This window comes from Phocoena sinus, chromosome 5 (assembly GCF_008692025.1).
Source record: "Phocoena sinus isolate mPhoSin1 chromosome 5, mPhoSin1.pri, whole genome shotgun sequence".
Taxonomy (NCBI): domain Eukaryota; kingdom Metazoa; phylum Chordata; class Mammalia; order Artiodactyla; family Phocoenidae; genus Phocoena; species Phocoena sinus.
The window spans coordinates 127,812,177-127,831,593 of NC_045767.1; the positions used below are offsets into that span (position 1 = coordinate 127,812,177).

General features: G+C 34.2%; 1 protein-coding gene across 2 annotated transcripts in view; it reads right to left on the minus strand.

Annotated features, from left to right (window-relative positions):
• GRID2 (glutamate ionotropic receptor delta type subunit 2) overlaps positions 1-19,417 on the minus strand; it is a 1,366,547-nt gene that overhangs the window by 633,859 nt on the left and 713,271 nt on the right. The window contains exon 3 of one of the 2 annotated variants that reach the window (XM_032633736.1): positions 9,231-9,515. The exons of the other annotated variant lie outside the window; for it this stretch is intronic. Within the exon in view, the coding sequence (XP_032489627.1) occupies positions 9,231-9,515 (285 nt within the window). The remainder of the gene's footprint in view (positions 1-9,230; positions 9,516-19,417) is intronic. 2 annotated transcript variants of the gene reach the window in all.

A 19,417-nucleotide genomic window follows, 5' to 3' on the forward strand; every position in this document is an offset into this window, starting at 1 on the left:
CATTGTATTTGAATGACACTTTTAAAATGCTGAATTTGGTAGGAAAAAAGATTTGTCACTGAGGCTTTGTAGGTCTGATTAGTTTTTTTCCTTCTACTCATCTCTCTCCCTCATTTGAGTAGATTAGGCACATTTAATCATTTTTGATCACTTAATGCATTGAAAACCTCACTTAGCAGGAGACCTCAGTACTTCATTCAGTCAATCTTGGTGTTTCTGAAATTATGACAGAATGCTAAGCTTTAAATTAATATTTAGAATCTTGTGAATTTTTTTTAGATAAAAAGAAATACATCACACTACTGGACGCATGAGATACATCATGAAGTTGAATGGACTTTCCCAACATATGAATGGCAAAGCATAATCTACAATTGCCTTGTTTCCTCAGGGGAAAAAAGGCTTGTAACCATGGAGTGATTTAAAAATTTTTGCGCAGAAGAACCCTTACTTCTAAAGGGATTTGAGTCGTTAATTATTTCCTTGTCATTTGTGATGTATTTAGAAAATAATGATAATAATGTGCTGTATGAGATTTTAAGGTGACACAGTCCAGCAATAGGGATCCACTGAGATTTTCTATTTGATAAGAACTTGTGATTTTAACATTAGATCATAATGTTACATCATGAAAGTAATTTTTACAGTAATGCTAATCAATATTTTTAGAACATTTTACTGATGAACAAATCCAAAATAGTAGAATATAGCATTTTTACCTACTGACATAATATATACTAATGAAAACAAAATAGTTCAATAAGATGCTTGGATTAATTATATGCTTACTGATGTACATTGAAGTGAATGAGATAACTGAAAGCTGGAAAGTAGCCAAATGAGGAATAAATCACTTTAAGACTATCTAGAGAGACAGTTAATAATGTTATAGTCATCAGACATTTGAAAACACCCTCAGGGTAATTATAAACATTTGCAATAAATTAAGAGGAATGTGTCCATTTTATTAAACCTACATCAAGTCTGCATGGAATAAATACTGTGATTCCTAGGAATGCATTCATGCTGATGTCCATCCAATATTCATTTCAAAGAGTTCTACCATGTGACAATTTAATTGTAAGGAAAGGGTGATATACTGAAGGGTAGTGCTTAAGTACTTCAGGTCATTCAACTATGTACTGACACTTAATTTGGGATCATTAAATCAGTGCTTGCAGAATGCAATGGATTCCATATATAATCCATTCATTAATCCTTAAATTTGAATTTATTTCTTTGTTTTCGTGAATATGGATGTCAAAAAGTAAATATTTCTGTATATAAAGAGAAATATATTTTCATTTAGTCTTTTCCATGCTAAGATATTCTATCAAAACCTGTTATGTATGTTTAGGTCTCCGATTTTCAGAAATACCTAGTTTAACAAATTATAGTTGATATTTACATATGGCCAAAAGTCTTATTGTAAAATAGAAAAGACTATTCTGAAATCTTAAGAAAAATGTCAGAAAGGCTAAGAACATAAAATAAGTCTAAATTGACCAAAGCAAACAAAAACAAATTGAACTAATGAAGAGTATATTTTAAAAGCAGTTTAAAATGGTGAATTATAGACAAATATTTATAATTTTAAACATCTAAATTATAATTTAATAATGTTAAATTTAAAAATTAAATTAATAAGATTAAAATAATCTAATCCATATTTTTTTCTTATAAGCAAAGTTTCCTTCGAGCTGACAAGGAAAGCACGTGTCCACGTATGCCTACCCTTCACCCAGAGGGTCATCATGTAACTCAGGCTGGTGCCAGAGAGCCCACCATGCGCCTGAACAAATTATTTGGTTCCAGAATAAGCACAGGACCCAAAGAGAGCCTGAGATTTTATTTGTGGATAAATAGCCATATGTCTGATATTGATGTATGGACAAAGAAGGGAAAGGGCCTTTTTCTAGTATAATAATCTGTAAAAATATGCTTGAAGTCACCAATGCCATCTGTCTATCTTGAGAATGAAGCACATACATGAACTGAAGTAGAGATGAGGCTATGGTAAGAGGGTATATTTGACTACTTTCAATTAGTTCTTGTCTCTATGTCATTACTGTTACAAGCTGCTTAGATCCCTATCATCAAATTACCCCTCCAGGCTCCATAACTGCACCCATAGAATAAATCTACAAATAGGTTCATTCCAATATTAAGCTGTGGAACCAATATTTGTTTAGGCAAAGGAAATTAAATAACCCCAATAGCTCTTTAGGTGAAATGCACATCAACTTTTCTGCTTATGTCACTCTTGTAAATCAGTTCTATTCAGCCCATCCATCCCTGAAATTCAACTTTTCTTTCAATATTCTCAGAATAGAAACCTCCCATTAAAGCAATCTATATGTTTTTATTCTATTTTAAAGATCACCCACTTCTATAACTTTCTGGCTTCTGTATATTGTCAGTTCCAAGACACCTTGATTCTGGAATCTAGTGGCTGGCTGTTACGTCCAACTAATTCCTTGCTTAGACCTCTCTGACAGTGAGCCTGCCTGGACTACTATCAGCTGCTTCTAATGAGCCTTCCTGGATATTGTATTCCACCTACTTGACCAAACTTCCTCTCAGAGACTTGGTTGAAAGCATAAACAGCAGGCTAAGCAAATTGAGGATGATGCGAAACTGGAAGGGTAGGGCAATATAATGAGTAATATGATAAAAGATTTAACATAAAATTTTTAAAAGGCATAAATTGTGAGAAAACACAATAAGATACAAGTGGCTTTTGTTTTGCTAAAAAGAGGTAAAGGTCTCACCTCTCTAAGGCAATAAGATAGCATGAGATGTACTGTGTAACCAATAAATGTGTCAGATTGTATACAGAAATATTGAAAAAGTAAAATAGATAGGGATAAAGGCATTTAGAAAGGTGGATTATCTAAGAAGCATATGTATCAGGTTGAAAATGGTAAATTCTTAGGCAGTAGAAGACTAAGTGAGTTCATGGGATGTAATCATTTCTTTACTTATTGATAAATGGTTACAAGCAAAAGCATTACTTATTTTATATTATTCTAGAAATAGGTCATTTTGTCCAATATATTTTAAGTTTCATATAGAGAAGAGCTTTCTGCCAGTTAGAAATGTCCGGTATCCTTATATAAGACAGGCTCCTTCAGAGTACAGTGAGTTCTCTCTTGCTTGGAGGATTCTGTCAGGGGAAACAATGCTACCAATCAAAGATGTTGAAGGAGATACCTGCTGAAATCTCTTGTTTCCAAAAGTCTTATCTAGGAACAAAGCTGGCCTTAACAGAAACACTGGGGGGTGTTAAAATATGTATGTTGCTAGGGCCTACCTTGCAAAAATTCTGATTCCAGGGGTCTATGATAGAGCTGAGGTAGGATGATGATTAAAAAGCTCTTCTAGTAATTCTGATCTACTACCAAATTTGGGTTCTAGGTGTCCACTACACTCAATTCTAACCTTTTGTCTATGACTCAATAATCGCTAAGTGATCATGATTCAATGATGATATTTAGTTTACAATTCTGATAGGCAAATTGATTTTTTCCTTTTTTTCTTTCTCTTTACTTGTTTTTACTTTTCAGATATCTAATAGGTTGTTCTGTCTTCTAAATTTTTATTGAGATATAATTTACCTTCAATAAAATAAAGAGACCTTACATGTGTAGTTTAAAGAACATTTATTGTGTTCCACTATAACTACCACTCAAAATGAGATACTGAATATTTCTGTTACACAGAAGTTTCTCTTGTGTCCTTTTCCAGACAGTCCACTCCTGGTCCAGAGATGCAACCACTTTCTGATTTGGATCACCAAGATTAGTTCTGTATGTTACTGGACTTCATATAAAAGGAATAATACAGCATGTCCTTCTTTTCTTTCAGGCTTATTTCACTCAAAATTTTGTTGTTGAGTATTTCAGTGGTTCATTTCTTCTTATTGCTTAATAGTATTCCATTGTAGGGACCTGCCACAATTCCTTGAACCATTTTCAAAATGATGGGCATTTGGGTTGTTTCCAGTTTTGGACATAATGAATAATGCCAATACTAGCATTCTTACATAAGATTTTGTGAGGATATCCATTCTCATTTATCTTGGTAAATACCTGGGAGTGAAATGAGTAAGTCACGTGGTAGATGCATACGTAAATTTGTAACAAACTGCCAAAGAGCTTTCCATACTGGTTGTACATTTTTACATCCAGCCACAAAGCAGGAGAGTTTCAGTTTGCCACATTCTTGTCTATGTGTAGTATTGGACTTTAGCCAGTCTAGTGGGTACCGATTAATACCTCGTTGCTTGTTTTTGTTTTTTGTTTTGTTTTTGCCACACCAGTCCGCTTGCAGGATCTCAGTTTCCTGACCAGGGATTGAACCCAGGCCACAGCAGCGAAAGCCTGAAATCCTAACCACTAAGCCACCAGGGAATTCCCCAGTATCTAGTTTTAATTTGCACACACCTGTGGACTATGTTCAGCACTTCTTCTTGTGTTTATTGGCCATTTATATATCTTCTTATATGAATTGTCTGCACAAACTTTTTGCGCACTTTCAATTGTGTACTTTTATTGGTGTCTTGTTGCTTTGCTGGAGTTTTGTTTAACTCTCTGAGCTCTTTATATAGCCTATGTATTTACATAGGTTTTTCAGATATAGGTATTGGAATTTATTCCCCAGGTTGTAGTTTGCCTATTTATTTTCTAAATGGTGTCTTTTATGAGCAGAAAATTTTAATTAATACAAGGCTCACGCTGCTTGCTGCACCCTGAGTATTAAAGATCTCTCTCTCTCTAATTCAGGAGCGTAGTGTTTTCTGCCAGCATCTATGAAATTGAGGCAGGCTAACTCGCTAGCTTGCAAGTAGGGTAAAATCTCAGACCCTTCACAGTTCTTGACAGTATCATATTACAACCCCCAGCTGTAAGCAATACTAGGGAATACAGTTTTTCAACTGGAACTATTGCTCTCTCAATTTAGAAGGGAGAACATATACTGCCTAGGCAAGCGGCTATTTCTGCTGAGGGGTCAGCCTACTTTGAGTCAGTGACTGCCCTGTTTCCACGTTTCTAACGATAACCAAACCATCTGAATTGACATACAGTATTTTTCCTTGAATGATATTAACATGTTGAAGATCTGCAAGCTTAAAGTCAGACATTATCTCTCTTTAACAAAAATGATTCTATACATGTCATTTGTAAACTTTTAAAAAATTTTCAGTGTCAGAAATTACTCTTATGCTTTTTCTATTGTATCAAAAGAGTCCAGTTGTTGAGAGCAGGGACTATGGGGGAGACTATTAGTGTTTGAATTCAGGCTTCTTGGACTTACTTTTGAGTCACCTGACCTCTTACTACTTTAGCTTTTTTCATTTGTGATATAATCATGGCCATCACCAGCATCATCACCATCATCTACCTTACAGAGCTGCTGTGAGGATTAAATGAGATGATACATGTAAAGCATTTAGAACAGAGCTTGGATACAATACATGTTCTCTGTAAGATTATCCCTTGCTATATTCTTGGGTGATAGCTCACTGCAACCTCTTTATACTCATTATACATGGTTAGGAGTATAGATAGGCTCTGATCAGACTTTAAATCTCAGTTTTGATGCTTCTTAGCTATGTTTTGTGAACAAGTTGCCCATCAGTTATTTCTCTTTTCCTATTTGTAAAATTGTAAATATTATCTACCTCACATAGCTGTTGAGAAAATTCAATGATACAATGTAAAATATTTATTCTACTGCCTGAATGAAAATGATCAGAGATACTAGTTTTTCAATATTTTTATGGCTGCAAGACTTGCTCACACTGTCTATTGGAACGGCCGTCTCTCACACACTTAAAGTTAGGATTCTGAGAGGCAATAATCAAGATCAAAGTCCGCCCGTGAAGCCTTCTTTGATCACTGCTGCCTAAATTAAACACTTTCCTCATTGCACACCACTGGCACTCAGTTTGCATCATTCATGACACAACACACTATTTTCTCTATTAAGAGAGTCATATAAATATTTCTCTTTCGTTAATTGTAAGCTTCTTAAAAGTAAAGACTACATTCTGTAAAACTTTTTATCTCATGTTTTGTATCTGCACTAAGCAAGTGAGCTATGAACGTTTCCTGAATGACATATTTTTTTTTTTTTTTTTTGCAGTACGCGGGCCTCTCACTGTTGTGGCCTCTCCCATTGCGGAGCACAGGCTCCGGACGCGCAGGCTCAACGGCCATGGCTCACGGGCCCAGCCGCTCTGCGACATGTGGGATCTTCCCGGACCGGGGCACGAACCCGTGTCCTCTGCATCAGCAGGCAGACTCTCAACCACTGCGCCACCAGGGAAGCCCTGAATGACATATTTTTAAAAGTTCAACACTTCCTCTTTTCAAGCCTTTAAAAAAATGCCTTGAATCAATCCATTCAAATAAAGTTTCATTTTTTTCCCCTCTTTTTATCCATTTACTTACAATCAAAGACTTGAATTTTCTTTGTTAAGGAATTTAAAGTAGACTTTTACACTGTGCTCTTAATCATAATTAACTGCTTTGGAAATAAGTGTTTCTCTAATAAACTGGATAAGAAGCCTAATCTTTTTCTTTAAGTATATTTTTCTAAGCAAAATACATCTTCAATAACATCTGGCTCCAGCAGGCTGCCTGATTCCATCCATGGATGATGCTTAATCCATTCCTTAATGAAAGTAATTCCTGATAACCAAGATAAAAGTCAAGTATAATTCTGATGTTTGAACTTAAAATGAGGACATTGATGAATGGATATGTAAATACATGTAGCCCTCTTCAAGGCACAAGGTATTTGGATAGCTTGATGTTTATTTTGGACTCTAGCCCAGTTCTTTACTAGCAAGATTTATTGTAAGTATCAAAGGAAATTTTTCTTTCATTGAACAAGACTATTACTGGAAATAACTTAAAAAGTACAAGCAGGGTACTTTTTCATGAATTATTAAATTAAATAATGAATTAAAGTCAAGTTTATCATCAGAGTAAAGGAAAATGTTTTTCATTATTCCTAAAACAAACACTGCTTCTAACAAAGGATACAAATACTGTGATTATAACATCTTATTTAGTCAAAGGAAAACAAAAGAAAAGAGAATGAGGAATTTCAAATGTATGTAAATGAGTGTGTGACTATGAATTTAGTGTACATTAAAAATCTTTACTTCATCAGTAATTAAAATGTCTTCTCTTACAAGAATTTCCTAACTGTAATCCATGTAGGACTTGGAAACAAGCTAACAAGGAATTTTCTTTCCTCATGGACATTTATAATCAAAGAGTAAAGTTCTCATTTTAATGTTGTAAAAACATCTTCATCAAAAGTTACTTTTCTGTTCTTTATTTTACAAGACTATCTTGATAGGACTAACTAAAATGTGTTTTCTCCCTTTAAAGAAAGATGTAGTGTTTAAAAATTCATTATTTCAAAGTATGTTGGGCAGAAGTCATAAGAATATCATTATGCTTATAAAAACCACAGATAATCTGACTAGAAAAAATTGACAAAGGCACACTCAGTATGTTGATTCCAGAGCTAGAGTTTACTATATTCACTAAATAATCCTATCAGTGACTATCAGATTTGTGTCCCATCTTTACTTTTACTGATGAGCCAATTATTTTTATTTCCTTTTTGTTTATTTTATTCATTTCAGTCTCTTGGTCTTTGTTCTGTGACCCCTAAATAATATGAATTAAGCAACAAAATAAGGATTTCCGTCCTGGGGACAAAGGACTGTGCTTTTAGAGAGTGCCACAGACTTTTGTCTGAAGCCTACCCATCAAGTTTAACGGAACTCAGCCTCCAAAACCCCATGTGACCTTTGAATATTTAGGGCTAATGTAATTGTCACTCGCTCTCCCTCCCTGGGAGTCCACAGGAACTCTTATTTGCTGCTCCCCAGATCTCTGCCAACCTGTTTGTGCTCAGTTCTATTGATGCTACTTTCTGGCCCACTCTTGTGTTAACTGTTCTCTAATATAGTTCAAAATGCTGAGTAGATTAGGACAAGAGAACTCATTTTTAAATAGTTATTTATTTGCAAGAAAAATAAGTTGCACTGTAGAGTGTAAATCTTCTTAACTTTTTAAAATAAAAATGTAAAAACTAGGCCCATCCATACTGAATACAAATTTTTTTCTAAGACTCCTTCTTAAAGCAAATCTCTAAGGAAACACGTTTCAAAATATATGTTCTTTATCAGAATCTTGCTTATTTCCTCTCATTTGAACGTATAGATCTCTACTCCATTTCCTGTCTTCCTAATGACAAAAAAAGAGAGAAACTATATTTGAAAATCTCTGGGATCAGTCAGCTAGAAAGCAGGTAGATTAATTCAGGAAAAAATACTTATACAAAAATAATATTATTTTTGCTTAGTTTTCTTAATGTAACTAGGTAAATATATTGAGAGAAAGTGTCTTCTCAAAGTATGGCAAATTTAGGTAAAACGCTTTATGTTCTACTTTAGAAAGTTAAATAAAGTAAGTATTTTTTTTTTTTCTTTTTTTGCGGTACGCAGGCCTCTCACTGTCGTGGCCTCTCCCGTTGCGGAGCACAGGCTCCGGACGCGCAGGCCCAGCGGCCATGGCTCACAGGCCCAGCCGCTCCGCGGCATGCAGGATCCTCCCGGACCGGGGCACGAACCCGCATCCCCTGCACCGGCAGGCGGACTCTCAACCACTGCACCACCAGGGAAGCCCCGTAAAGTAAGTATTTTTATACTACTCAGTATTTGTGTGAGATTTCATTTTGTAGACAATATGCCAGGATAAATATAAAGTGATATAATTTCAGTGACCTTCAAAGAGTTAAGTACTAAGTAGATACTAAAGTCTACAATGAGGGTGTAGGCAAGATACTTCAGATTTTTTTTTGAACCAAAAAATAAAATGGGCAATTTTTTAAGTGTTCCAGGATCTGACCAAAATGATTTTTTCTTATTAGATAGAGATATAAATCTTTCTGAAAGAGGAGAAAGACAGTATTGTTTTTATGACGTCCCATTATTTTAAAGATCGAGATATGTACAAAAGATTGAACTTGAGGTGTTAACAAAGTTTTCTGTTGTTGCCGCTAGATTTGTAAGAAGAATGTGACAGGACATGAAAACCACAAATGATAATAAGTAAGCTCCTTCAATTTTTCAAGATTTTAACCTAAGTTACCTGCCATGCAAATACCAGCTTACAAAACTCATACCAGCAACAAACACTCACCATATTCACTATCATAGAATATAATTAACTTCTGCCAGGCATATTCTGTGACCACTCTCAGGATAACGTCATTTAAGTAGACAGGTGGCCTAACAGAGAGAGTGTAGTCATCATTCCTGTTGCTCCGGGTGACTCCACAGCCACTCCTTGGGGTCCCAGCTGTTGAGCGCTGAATGAAGAGGTGGGGGATGTGCATGGCATCTGCCAGAGACTGGAGGGACCCAGCTGATGTGCAGCCAATGGAGCTGACCAGGGCCAAGATGCCTTGATTCATGAGTTCACAGGCTACAAGAAAGCACAGTAATATTCAAATGTCAATAGGTTTCATATATTTTCTCTTTTTGAGGAACAGTGAATAAAGCTTACACAGCTATTCTACAACTATGGAAACATTTTTTTTTAAAGGAATATTCTACATGAGGAGATCCTCCCATTACAAAGTGCTGTTGGAATACAGATCAAGAATTCTATCCTAATTAACTATTTGACCTCGTGCAAATTTCTCAGCTTTTTTTGGTCTCAGTTTCATCACCTGTAAAGAGGGTAAAATAGCACGAATCTTTCAGGATTATTGTGTGGATGAGAGATAATGCAGTGTCTGTTGCTTGTCTCTTGAGTGATAGGCATCCAATTAGAGTGATAGCTATACTTTTATAATTTTCAGTGTATCATTCAGGGAAAAGGTATTCTTTACTGAGTATATAATACAAGGTTTTAAGAAAAGAGACAATATGCAAACTGGTAAATAAATGAAGGGGGAGATGAAGAGTCTGAGGAAGGAATTTCTAGCCACAGAAAACAGAGCCATTCTGGTATCTAAAACTTTGATGACACTTGTCTCTCCTATTAAACTGGAGAAATGAAAATATTTTTGTTCTTTTCCTTGTTTATCAGAAAACTCATGGGATTTCTCTGGCAGTCCAGTGGCTAAGACTTCGCCTTCCAGTGCAGGGGGTGTGGGTTCAATCCCTGGTCAGGGAGTTAAGATCCCACATGCCTCGAAGCCAAAAACCAAAACATAAAACAGAAGCAATATTGTAACAAATTCAGTAAAGACTTTAAAATGGTCCACATCAGAAAAAAAAATCTTTAAAAAAAAAAGAAAAAAGAAAACATGGTGAAATCAAAAGGGAAAACTCATGGTGTACATTTCAGAAACTATCTCATTCTGGTTTCCAACTGAAGAATTCCTAATTTCTACTATACGGTTTATGATCTCTGTTTTAATTTCATTTTAACTATTCTGTGTATGCATATACTCTTACTTCAAAACCTATTTAAAACTAGAAAAAATATAAATTATAAGTAAACATAAAGACGTCACATATATAGAGAAAAAGAGTTCAGAAGTGATATCTCAGAATGCCAATCTGTGAAGTCAAGAGTTTAGAAATAAAATCAAAAGTAAATTTAGAAAGAGTCAAGGCAAAATTAATTCCATTTGAGAAGATAAGACAACATAATTGTTCCAGTATTAATTCTCGATTTGATGCATTCTAGATATAACATTCTCAGGATTCAAACTTTATTACAGATTGCACATAATTCTTGAAAAATTTGAAAGAAAATTTAGACGATAAGTACCTCCATGTGATAAATTGGCCAGTTAATGAAAGCTGGCAAAATGAAAGTTTAGAAGTACTATACTAGTGACACACATATAAATATCAAATAAATTTATTATGATTAATGTTAAGCCAACCAACACATACAAAATAAATTAATAATTACTAGGGACATAATTTTCAAGCATGAGTGAGGTAATATGATTTCAAATAATTGTGAAAGATAGCATCAGGGATCAATGCTTCTTAGACCATAACAGATTGCAGGTGAAGTTTCAGTAAAAATCACACATAGAACCTATTCATGTTCATGAATTCAACATTTATAGGAAGCAATACAGATTTATAGTTATACTTTCAATGAATTTATGCAAAAACGCTGGTCGAAAGTTTATTTCATTACAGAGGTAAACAAGACTATCGCTTGTTTATATAAGCAAGTAGAAATTCACTTTTTCAAAAAGTTTTTGCTTAAAAACTTGGCTCATTTAGCATTTAATATCAAAATAAGAAAAGTGCCTTAAGGTACACACAGCTGAACTCAATCTTTAGATCACAATAATTTAAAGTGATCAAATGGATGTAATATTTTATATAAATTTACCACAAAAGTTATAAAGTTATAAATAGAGGTTTGATATGAAAAAATCAGTTTCAGTATTATATTCTGTCACATATAATAATACATGAAAATTATCTATTTTAATCTTCAGATTTAGAAAGATAAACTCTGAAGAGTCTATATTAATCATTCTTTAACAGACAAATTTGCTTTAGTATATAATTTGTGATTTACTCCTATCAACTATGTTAGTTCTATTAACCACTGTTAGTGAGAACACAAATTAAGCAAATACTAAAAACAATTATATAAGCAAAATGTGTTATTTTAAGATTATTTGCTATTTGGTATTATCCATCCTGCTACACATACTAGCAAGAATAACTGAATTTTCCCTAAAAAATCAAAGTAAGAATCATCAAATTTGCAATCAGAAAACCATATAATATTAGATCTGAAAGGTAATTTAGAGATCATGTAGTCCAGAATGGAAAATCAGCTTTAACTGCAATGCCAACTGTGACTGTCAGTATGTTCACATCCTAGAACACTGTTTGGAGAAGGATTCGGAGACTCAAAAAGAGTAGCAATATCATCGTGTTAGGAGAGCAATATCATCGTCTCATAGGAAGAGACTGGGAGAGTAGTAGCCTACAAGTCATAGACATGCATCCCTCTTATAGTGCCCCAACCTTCAATGGTTTACAATTGTTAAGAACACACACACACACCACGCTTCAAAAAAAAGAAGCGGGTCAGTAACTCATTGTTCAATAGCCTTTCACTATAGCAAGCAAGGGATATTTAACAAACTTAAATTTTTACATGGCAAAGAAAAGTCAGAGCTGTCCATCGGGGAAAGCTCAATGGAGATTGCCTATCCTCATGTTTGTAAAAAGCAGTAGTCCCAATATAGAGAGAGAGAAAAAAAGAGCTCACACATCTAAAATAGATTGGTACTTGTTGACAGTTGGACACATTAAGAATAGGTCTGCAAGGCAACCTGTCAGAGCTATATATGATGCCCATTTTGTCCATTTTACCAATATAAAATGTTGGTTGAAGCAGAGAAGATAACAAATTTATTTCCTCTGGGCATCGACCCTTCCTAGGGCCCTATATAAAAGTTAGTATAAAAAAAGAGACTCATGACAGTAGAAGACAGATTTGAGAAAATAAAGGGCTATACCAAGAACAGAAGCAAAGCTTAGTGAAGCAGTCTATCTTCTAGTATAAGAATTCCATGTCTTGACTGTTAGAGGACTGCAATATTTAGAGTTTTAGTTACATACAATGCACACATTAATTCATTACATACAGGGTGGAAACTGAATTTGAAATATCAGCATGTTTATGTGTGTATCCACCACTGTTTTATTAGAAGAATCCAAGCCAAGGATTTCTCAATGGCATGCTGCTTTCCCACTGATTACTTCAAGCCCTGTGATTTACTTAAATTATGCATGCATGTACTCACACACCTCCGAACATATAGAGGATACTGAACAGCTTGCTCGTTTTGTGACTCCAGCTGTCTGAAATTGTAACACTATCAAAGATGTTTGTAGCCTGCATTAATTGCTGAAAGCATACCTTTTTTCTTTATCTTTTCTTTCTTTCCTCCCTCCCTCCCTTTCTTCCTTCCCTCCTTCCTTCCCTCTCTCCCTTCCTTCTTTCTTTCTTGTTTTCCTTCTTTCTTTTCTTCCTTTTTTTGCTTTCTTTTTTTCTTTCTTTCTAATAGCAACTGCAATTAGCAACACTTTCACCCTTTTCTGTCATTCGGCAGTTATGGAAATGAAGTTCTCTGTCTAAATATATAAATTTAAGTTAAATGATGTTCATGTGCACTATTTTTTCATTTCTGAAGCTAATCAGTTTGTCTTATTTTTTTATTAAGTAAAATAAGATTAAAATAAAATCTATCAAGGGTTTTGAAACTGATTATATGTTATTCAATATTCAATGAGAACTCTAAATAATTTTGGATAGTACCATCCTTCTTGAATACACTTATCCCCTATGATATTTCTTCTGACTTATTTATATTGACCAATTTGTCCTGATATAACATCTTCTAATGATTTTAAGTCACATCAGGACTTTTGCACATTCAATTCATAGACTTATTCTTCAACACTTAATTATCAACTTTCAACAATGGGCCAGGAACTTCTTTGGAGACTAGATAATATATATGGCAGGTTCTATCCTCAAAGAGCTCCCAATCTACTTACCATATTGTTTCCAAAATCTCCCTTGCAACAGAATTCAAGGTAGAGATTTAACACAGATGACTAACTTCACTCCTAGAGGCTCTACTGGTAGTCATGTATTTGCATTATGATATGTTATCTGAGTAGTTCTGATGTGTAACCCTTTCTGGAACACATAAGTCTAGTGGATTGTAACTGCAATGCTCTTTGAGGTGACTGTTGCAGAACATCTAATATTCGTTGACTTTCCTTTACTTTTTCCCAATAATATTGTTGACAATATAACCATAACTGGAGAGCAGAACTTCCCTATTTTTCTAATTTTCTTAGTTTGTGAGTGGGGATGAGGTATAGGAAAAGAGGATACACAGAGTTAATAAGAATGAAAGTATCTCAAAAAGTGACTCTTATCTTCTTTCTATTTACAATAAACTAAGAAGATTTCATTCTTTCATGTTTCTCCGACTCAGACGTAACATATAATATTTACACAATTCAACAAAAATAATAAAATACCTAGGAATAAACCTACCTAAGGAGGCAAAACAACTGTATGCAGAAAACTATAAGATACTGGTGAAAGAAATCAAAGATGACACAAACACATGGAGAGATATACCATGTTCTTAGATTGGAAGAATCAATATTGTGAAAATGACTATACTACCCAAAGCAAACTACAGATTCAATGCAAACCCTATCAAATTACCAATGGCATTCTTCACAGAACTGGAACCAAAAATCTTAAAATTTGTATGGAGACACAAAAGACTCCAAACAGCAAAGCAATCTTGAGAAAGAAAAATGGAGGTGGAGGAATCAGGCTCCCTGACTTCAGACAATACTACAAAGCTACAGTAATCAAGACAATATGGTACTGGCACAAAAACAGAAATATAGATCAATGGAACAGCATAGAAAGCCCAGAGATAAAAGCATGCACCTATGGTCACCTAATCTATGACAAAGGAGGCAAAAATACACAATGGAGAAAAGAGAGCCTCTTCAATAAGTTGTACTGGGAAAACTGGATAGCTACCTGTAAAAGAATAAAATTAGAACACTCCCTAACACCATACAAGAAAATAAACCCAAAATGGATTAAAGACCTAAATGTAAGGTCTGACACTATAAAACTCTTAGAGGAAAACACAGGAAAAACACTCTTTGACATAAACCTCAGCAAGATCTTTTTTGGGCCACCTCCTACAGTAATGAAAATAAAAACAAAAATAAACAAATGGGACCTAATTAGACTTAAAAGCTTTTGCACAGCAAAGGAGACCATAAACAAGATGAAAAGACAACTCTCAAAATGGGAGAAAATATTTTCAAATGAAGCAGTTGACAAAGGATTAATCTCCAAAATATACAAACAGCTCATGCAGCTCAATATCAAAAAAAAAAAAAAAACCCAATCAAAAAATGGGTGGAAGACCTAAATAGACGTTTCTCTAAAGGAGACATACAGATGGCTACAAACACATGAAAAGATGCTCAACATCCCTAATTATTAGAGAAATGCAAATTACAATGAGGTATCACCTCCCAGTGGTCAGAATGGCCATCATCAAAAAATCTACAAACAGTAATTGCTGGAGAGGGTGTGGAGAAAAGGGAACCCTCCTACACTGTTGCTGGGAATGTAAATTAATACAGCCACTATGGAAAGCAGTATGGAAGTTCCTTAAAAAACTAAAAATAGAACTACCATATGACCCAGCAATGCCACTACTGGGCATATACCCTAAGAAAACTATAATTCAAAAAGATACATGCACCCCAATGTTCACTGCAGTACTATTTACAATAGCAAGGACATGGAAGCAACCTAAATGTCCATCAACAGAGGAATGGATAAAGAAGATGTGGCACATATATACCATGGAATATTACTCAGCCATAAAAAGGAAGGAAATTGGGTCATTTGTAGAGGTGTGGGTGGACTGTCATACAGAGCCAAGTAAGTCAGAAAGAGAAAAACAAATATCATATATTAATGCATATATGTGGAATCTAGAAAAATGTTATAGATGATCTTATTTGCAAAGGAAAAATAGAGACACAGACGTAGAAAACAAATGTATGGATACCAAGGGGGGAGGGGGGAATGGGAGGAACTGGTAGATTGGGATTGACACATATACACTATTGATACTATGTATAAGATAGACAACTAATGAGAATATACTGTATAGCACAGGGAGCTCTACTTAATGCACTGTGGTGACCTAAATGGGAAGGAAATCCAAAAAAGAGGGGATATATGTATATGTATAGCTGATTCATTTTGCTGTACAGTAGAACATAACACAACATTGTAACGAAACTCTACTCCAATAAAAATTAATTTAAAAACTAAAATGTATGCAGTTTCTCAGATATGTTTTATAATATCTGAAATCAGGACATATGTCATAATTGATCAATGCATTTAATATGATGGATTATTTTTCTTGAAAAATCATTAATCAACATTGAATTTTATAATAAGTAAGCTCTTATAGATGAGAAAATAATGTAAGCTTCCATGGCAGATAAGCAAGATTTGTACTCTTTCTACAAGAGCTGAGTTTAATTTAACTTTTTTCTCTATTTCATTCATTAATGAATCACAAGCATAGTATTTATAATTGCTTATTTCCTTTTTCATCTACCAAAACACACCTGACCTTTGCTTTTATAGTTGTAAGGGTATAGTAACACACACCAGTTTCAGCCTGTCCAGATATTTAGCATTCTTCATAAATTACGATTTTCAGCAACCATCTGGGACTTTTGGGAATACTGGCTTTTGGGAATATTTTGCTTAATATCACGTGTAGAAAGGCCTTCTTCCCACAGCCTATGGACTTATAAAATGATAAATTTATCTAAATTTAGCTAGAGTATGGAGACCACGATGGAGAGTGGTATAAGACGAGAATAGAAGGATAGGCAACATATTAAAGGTGGGATTAATTTGACATATGATTAAGGTAGTTTGCTAAAAATACAATTATTTGAAACAGATTCTTCTAAGTAAAGATGGTCTTTATATATATAGTGTTACAAGGTCCAATTTAATCATAATTATCTACTTAGGAAGTGAGAATGTGGAAAAATTCATTTAATTATAATTAAAAGCATTAAGACAATTTTTTCTTACAAAGAATATAAATGGCTAAAATGGTTGATTACCAGTCATCAAATGAACTCAGCTGAACAATTTTCAGTCAACTATTTTTTCAGTCATCTATTGCCATCACGAACCTTTAGTTATAATTCATAATCTAAGCCTGAGATGGACTAAACATTTAACCTAGGACCTCCTATAAGTCATTTTACTTTTCCATTTACTGTTCGTAACAACCCTGTATAGAAGAGTTTTATTTTTCTCATTTTGAAGTAAATAAACTGACTCAGTTTGAATGTATGAAGTTAAATACATGGTCCAAATTCATACCATTAGTAAATGGCAGAGCTGGGATTCAGACCTGGCACAGACTTCAATGCCTGGGCCATAAGAAGTAGAAAATAGCTGTTTTTAAAGGTAAAGGCCCATATAAATAACTGGAAGACACGTAACTCTGTCTTACTACAAGATTCAGAAAATGTCAGCCTCCCAGATGTAAAAGAGAAAGTATAATGATTTTGATACCATTCTCTTTTCTTTTTTCCTTTTGGATTTGGGATTAGGGCATTACCTCTATACTTTCACCTCCAAATATGTAGATTATACACAAAATGTTTGGCCAAGGATGAGAAAAGCTACTGAGAAGCAACAATGAAATATTAAGTATAATTCCAGTCAAGCCCTACAGTGGTTTTACCAACAATGATGTGATAAAAATGATAAAAAATATTGACTAAATATTACCTTATCTATGTATTTATGTTTGGAACTTACAAAATGTTTTAATATTCATTTTACCATTTTATCGATGTGATTATATTGAATAAATTCCTATCCTCATTTACTGAACACTAAATTGAGTCTTATTCTTACGTTTTCAGTAAGTAGTGGAGACAAGGCTGGAACCTGGATTTTATGATATTAATATGTACTTTACAACCTTTCAATTATGTATTTCCATAGCCTCCTATTTTATAAAAATTCAGATTAGTCCCCTCTCCTTTTAATGTTAGTTTGGTAATTATGCAATGAACACACGTTTATGTACATATACATCTATACGTTGCATATGTCAAATGTATATACTATACCAGGCAAGTGTCAGGTACTCAGGATGAAAGGGTCAAAAATAGGTAAGTGTATAATGGGAGAGACATAAGATGTTCACATGAATGTATAATGATGTGGTAAGTAGCGGTTAGGTCAAAAGGAGTCATTAGTCTATAGTAGCTCAAAAGCATTTTTCCTAGACTATGAGTTGGGAATATGAAGAATAAGTAGTGAAAAGGAGTTACCTTGATGAAAAGGGGTGAAGAAAATATTTCCAACTAGAAGAAATATAATGTGGTAGATGCTTTCTGTCACAGAAAGATGCTGTGGTAGAAAGACCATGTATTACCTAAGAGGCAGAAAGAAGAAGCAGGTAGCTAGAGTACAGAGACCACAATGGAGAGTGGTATAAGATGAGGATGGAAGGATAGGCAACAAATGTGACCTTTGAATGGGTTTGTCTTTTTGTCATTAATCTGAAGGAAAGCGTCACATATTTTCAGTATCAGCCTTTTATCTGTTATTTATATGTTAAAATACCTCTCTTTACTCTTCCTGTATTTTAAACCTATGTACAGTTTAGAAGATTTAAGATTATTATACAATCAAATTGGTCAATCTTTGACTTTTGGGAATATTTTGCTTAATATCACGTGTAGAAAGGCCTTCTTCCCACAGCCTATGGACTTATAAAATGATAAATTTATCTAAAACGATATTTTCACCATCCTATACCCTATGACTGATCACCAGTTGACAGAAGTTAGGACTCCCTATAAGAAACTACATGAGTGCAGAATGTTATATTTAGTTGATACAGGTAAAATTTGATCTTTGCATAATCCCAGCTAACAAAGAGTGAGGATTAAACACAATTGTGACAAGAATAATAATCCATATTATACTATATGTCTGTCTTTGAAACTTTTTCCATCATTTTATATTCTAGTTATTAAAATTATTATTCTTTTATAATATGGCACATCTTGGATTTAGAACTGATTCTTTCAAGACAAGTGACAGAATATTAATATACTCCAGCAAATTAAACATTAAAAGAATAAGAAGATCTTGGTAATAAAAAATATGATGAACTATGTGTTCAGTCCAATCTATATCACCACTAACCCAATTACTAAAACTATCTCCAAGCTGGTGTGATTTCATAGCCTTCAGCTCAACCATTCTCCAATCATCCACATTGTAAACAAGTATTATCTATTTTTTCTAGATCTCACTAAGTCATTTCTGTGTCTTAAAGGCCATCAATAAAAGACTGAGGAACTATTACAGACTGGAGGAACTAAGGAGAAATGACAACTAAATGCAATATGGGATCCTGAATAAAATTCTAGAACAGAAAAAACTTATTAAGGAAATTGATGAATTTTGAGTAAGGTCTGTAGCTCACTCAGTAATACTGTATTAGTGTTAACTGCCTGTTCTTGATAACTGTACTATGGTTAGGTAAGACATTAATATCAGGGGAAGGGGGCGAGAAATGCAAAGGAAATCTTTGCACTATTTTTGCAATTTTTCTATAAATCTACAACTACTTGAAAGTTAAAAGTTAAACACAGAAAAAACAGCCAGTGACTTCCAACTTCTTTAAGGAAAACTTAAGCTCTTGGCGTGGTGTACAAAGCCCTTCAAGATCTGGCCCCAGTCTACAGTTGCATGTT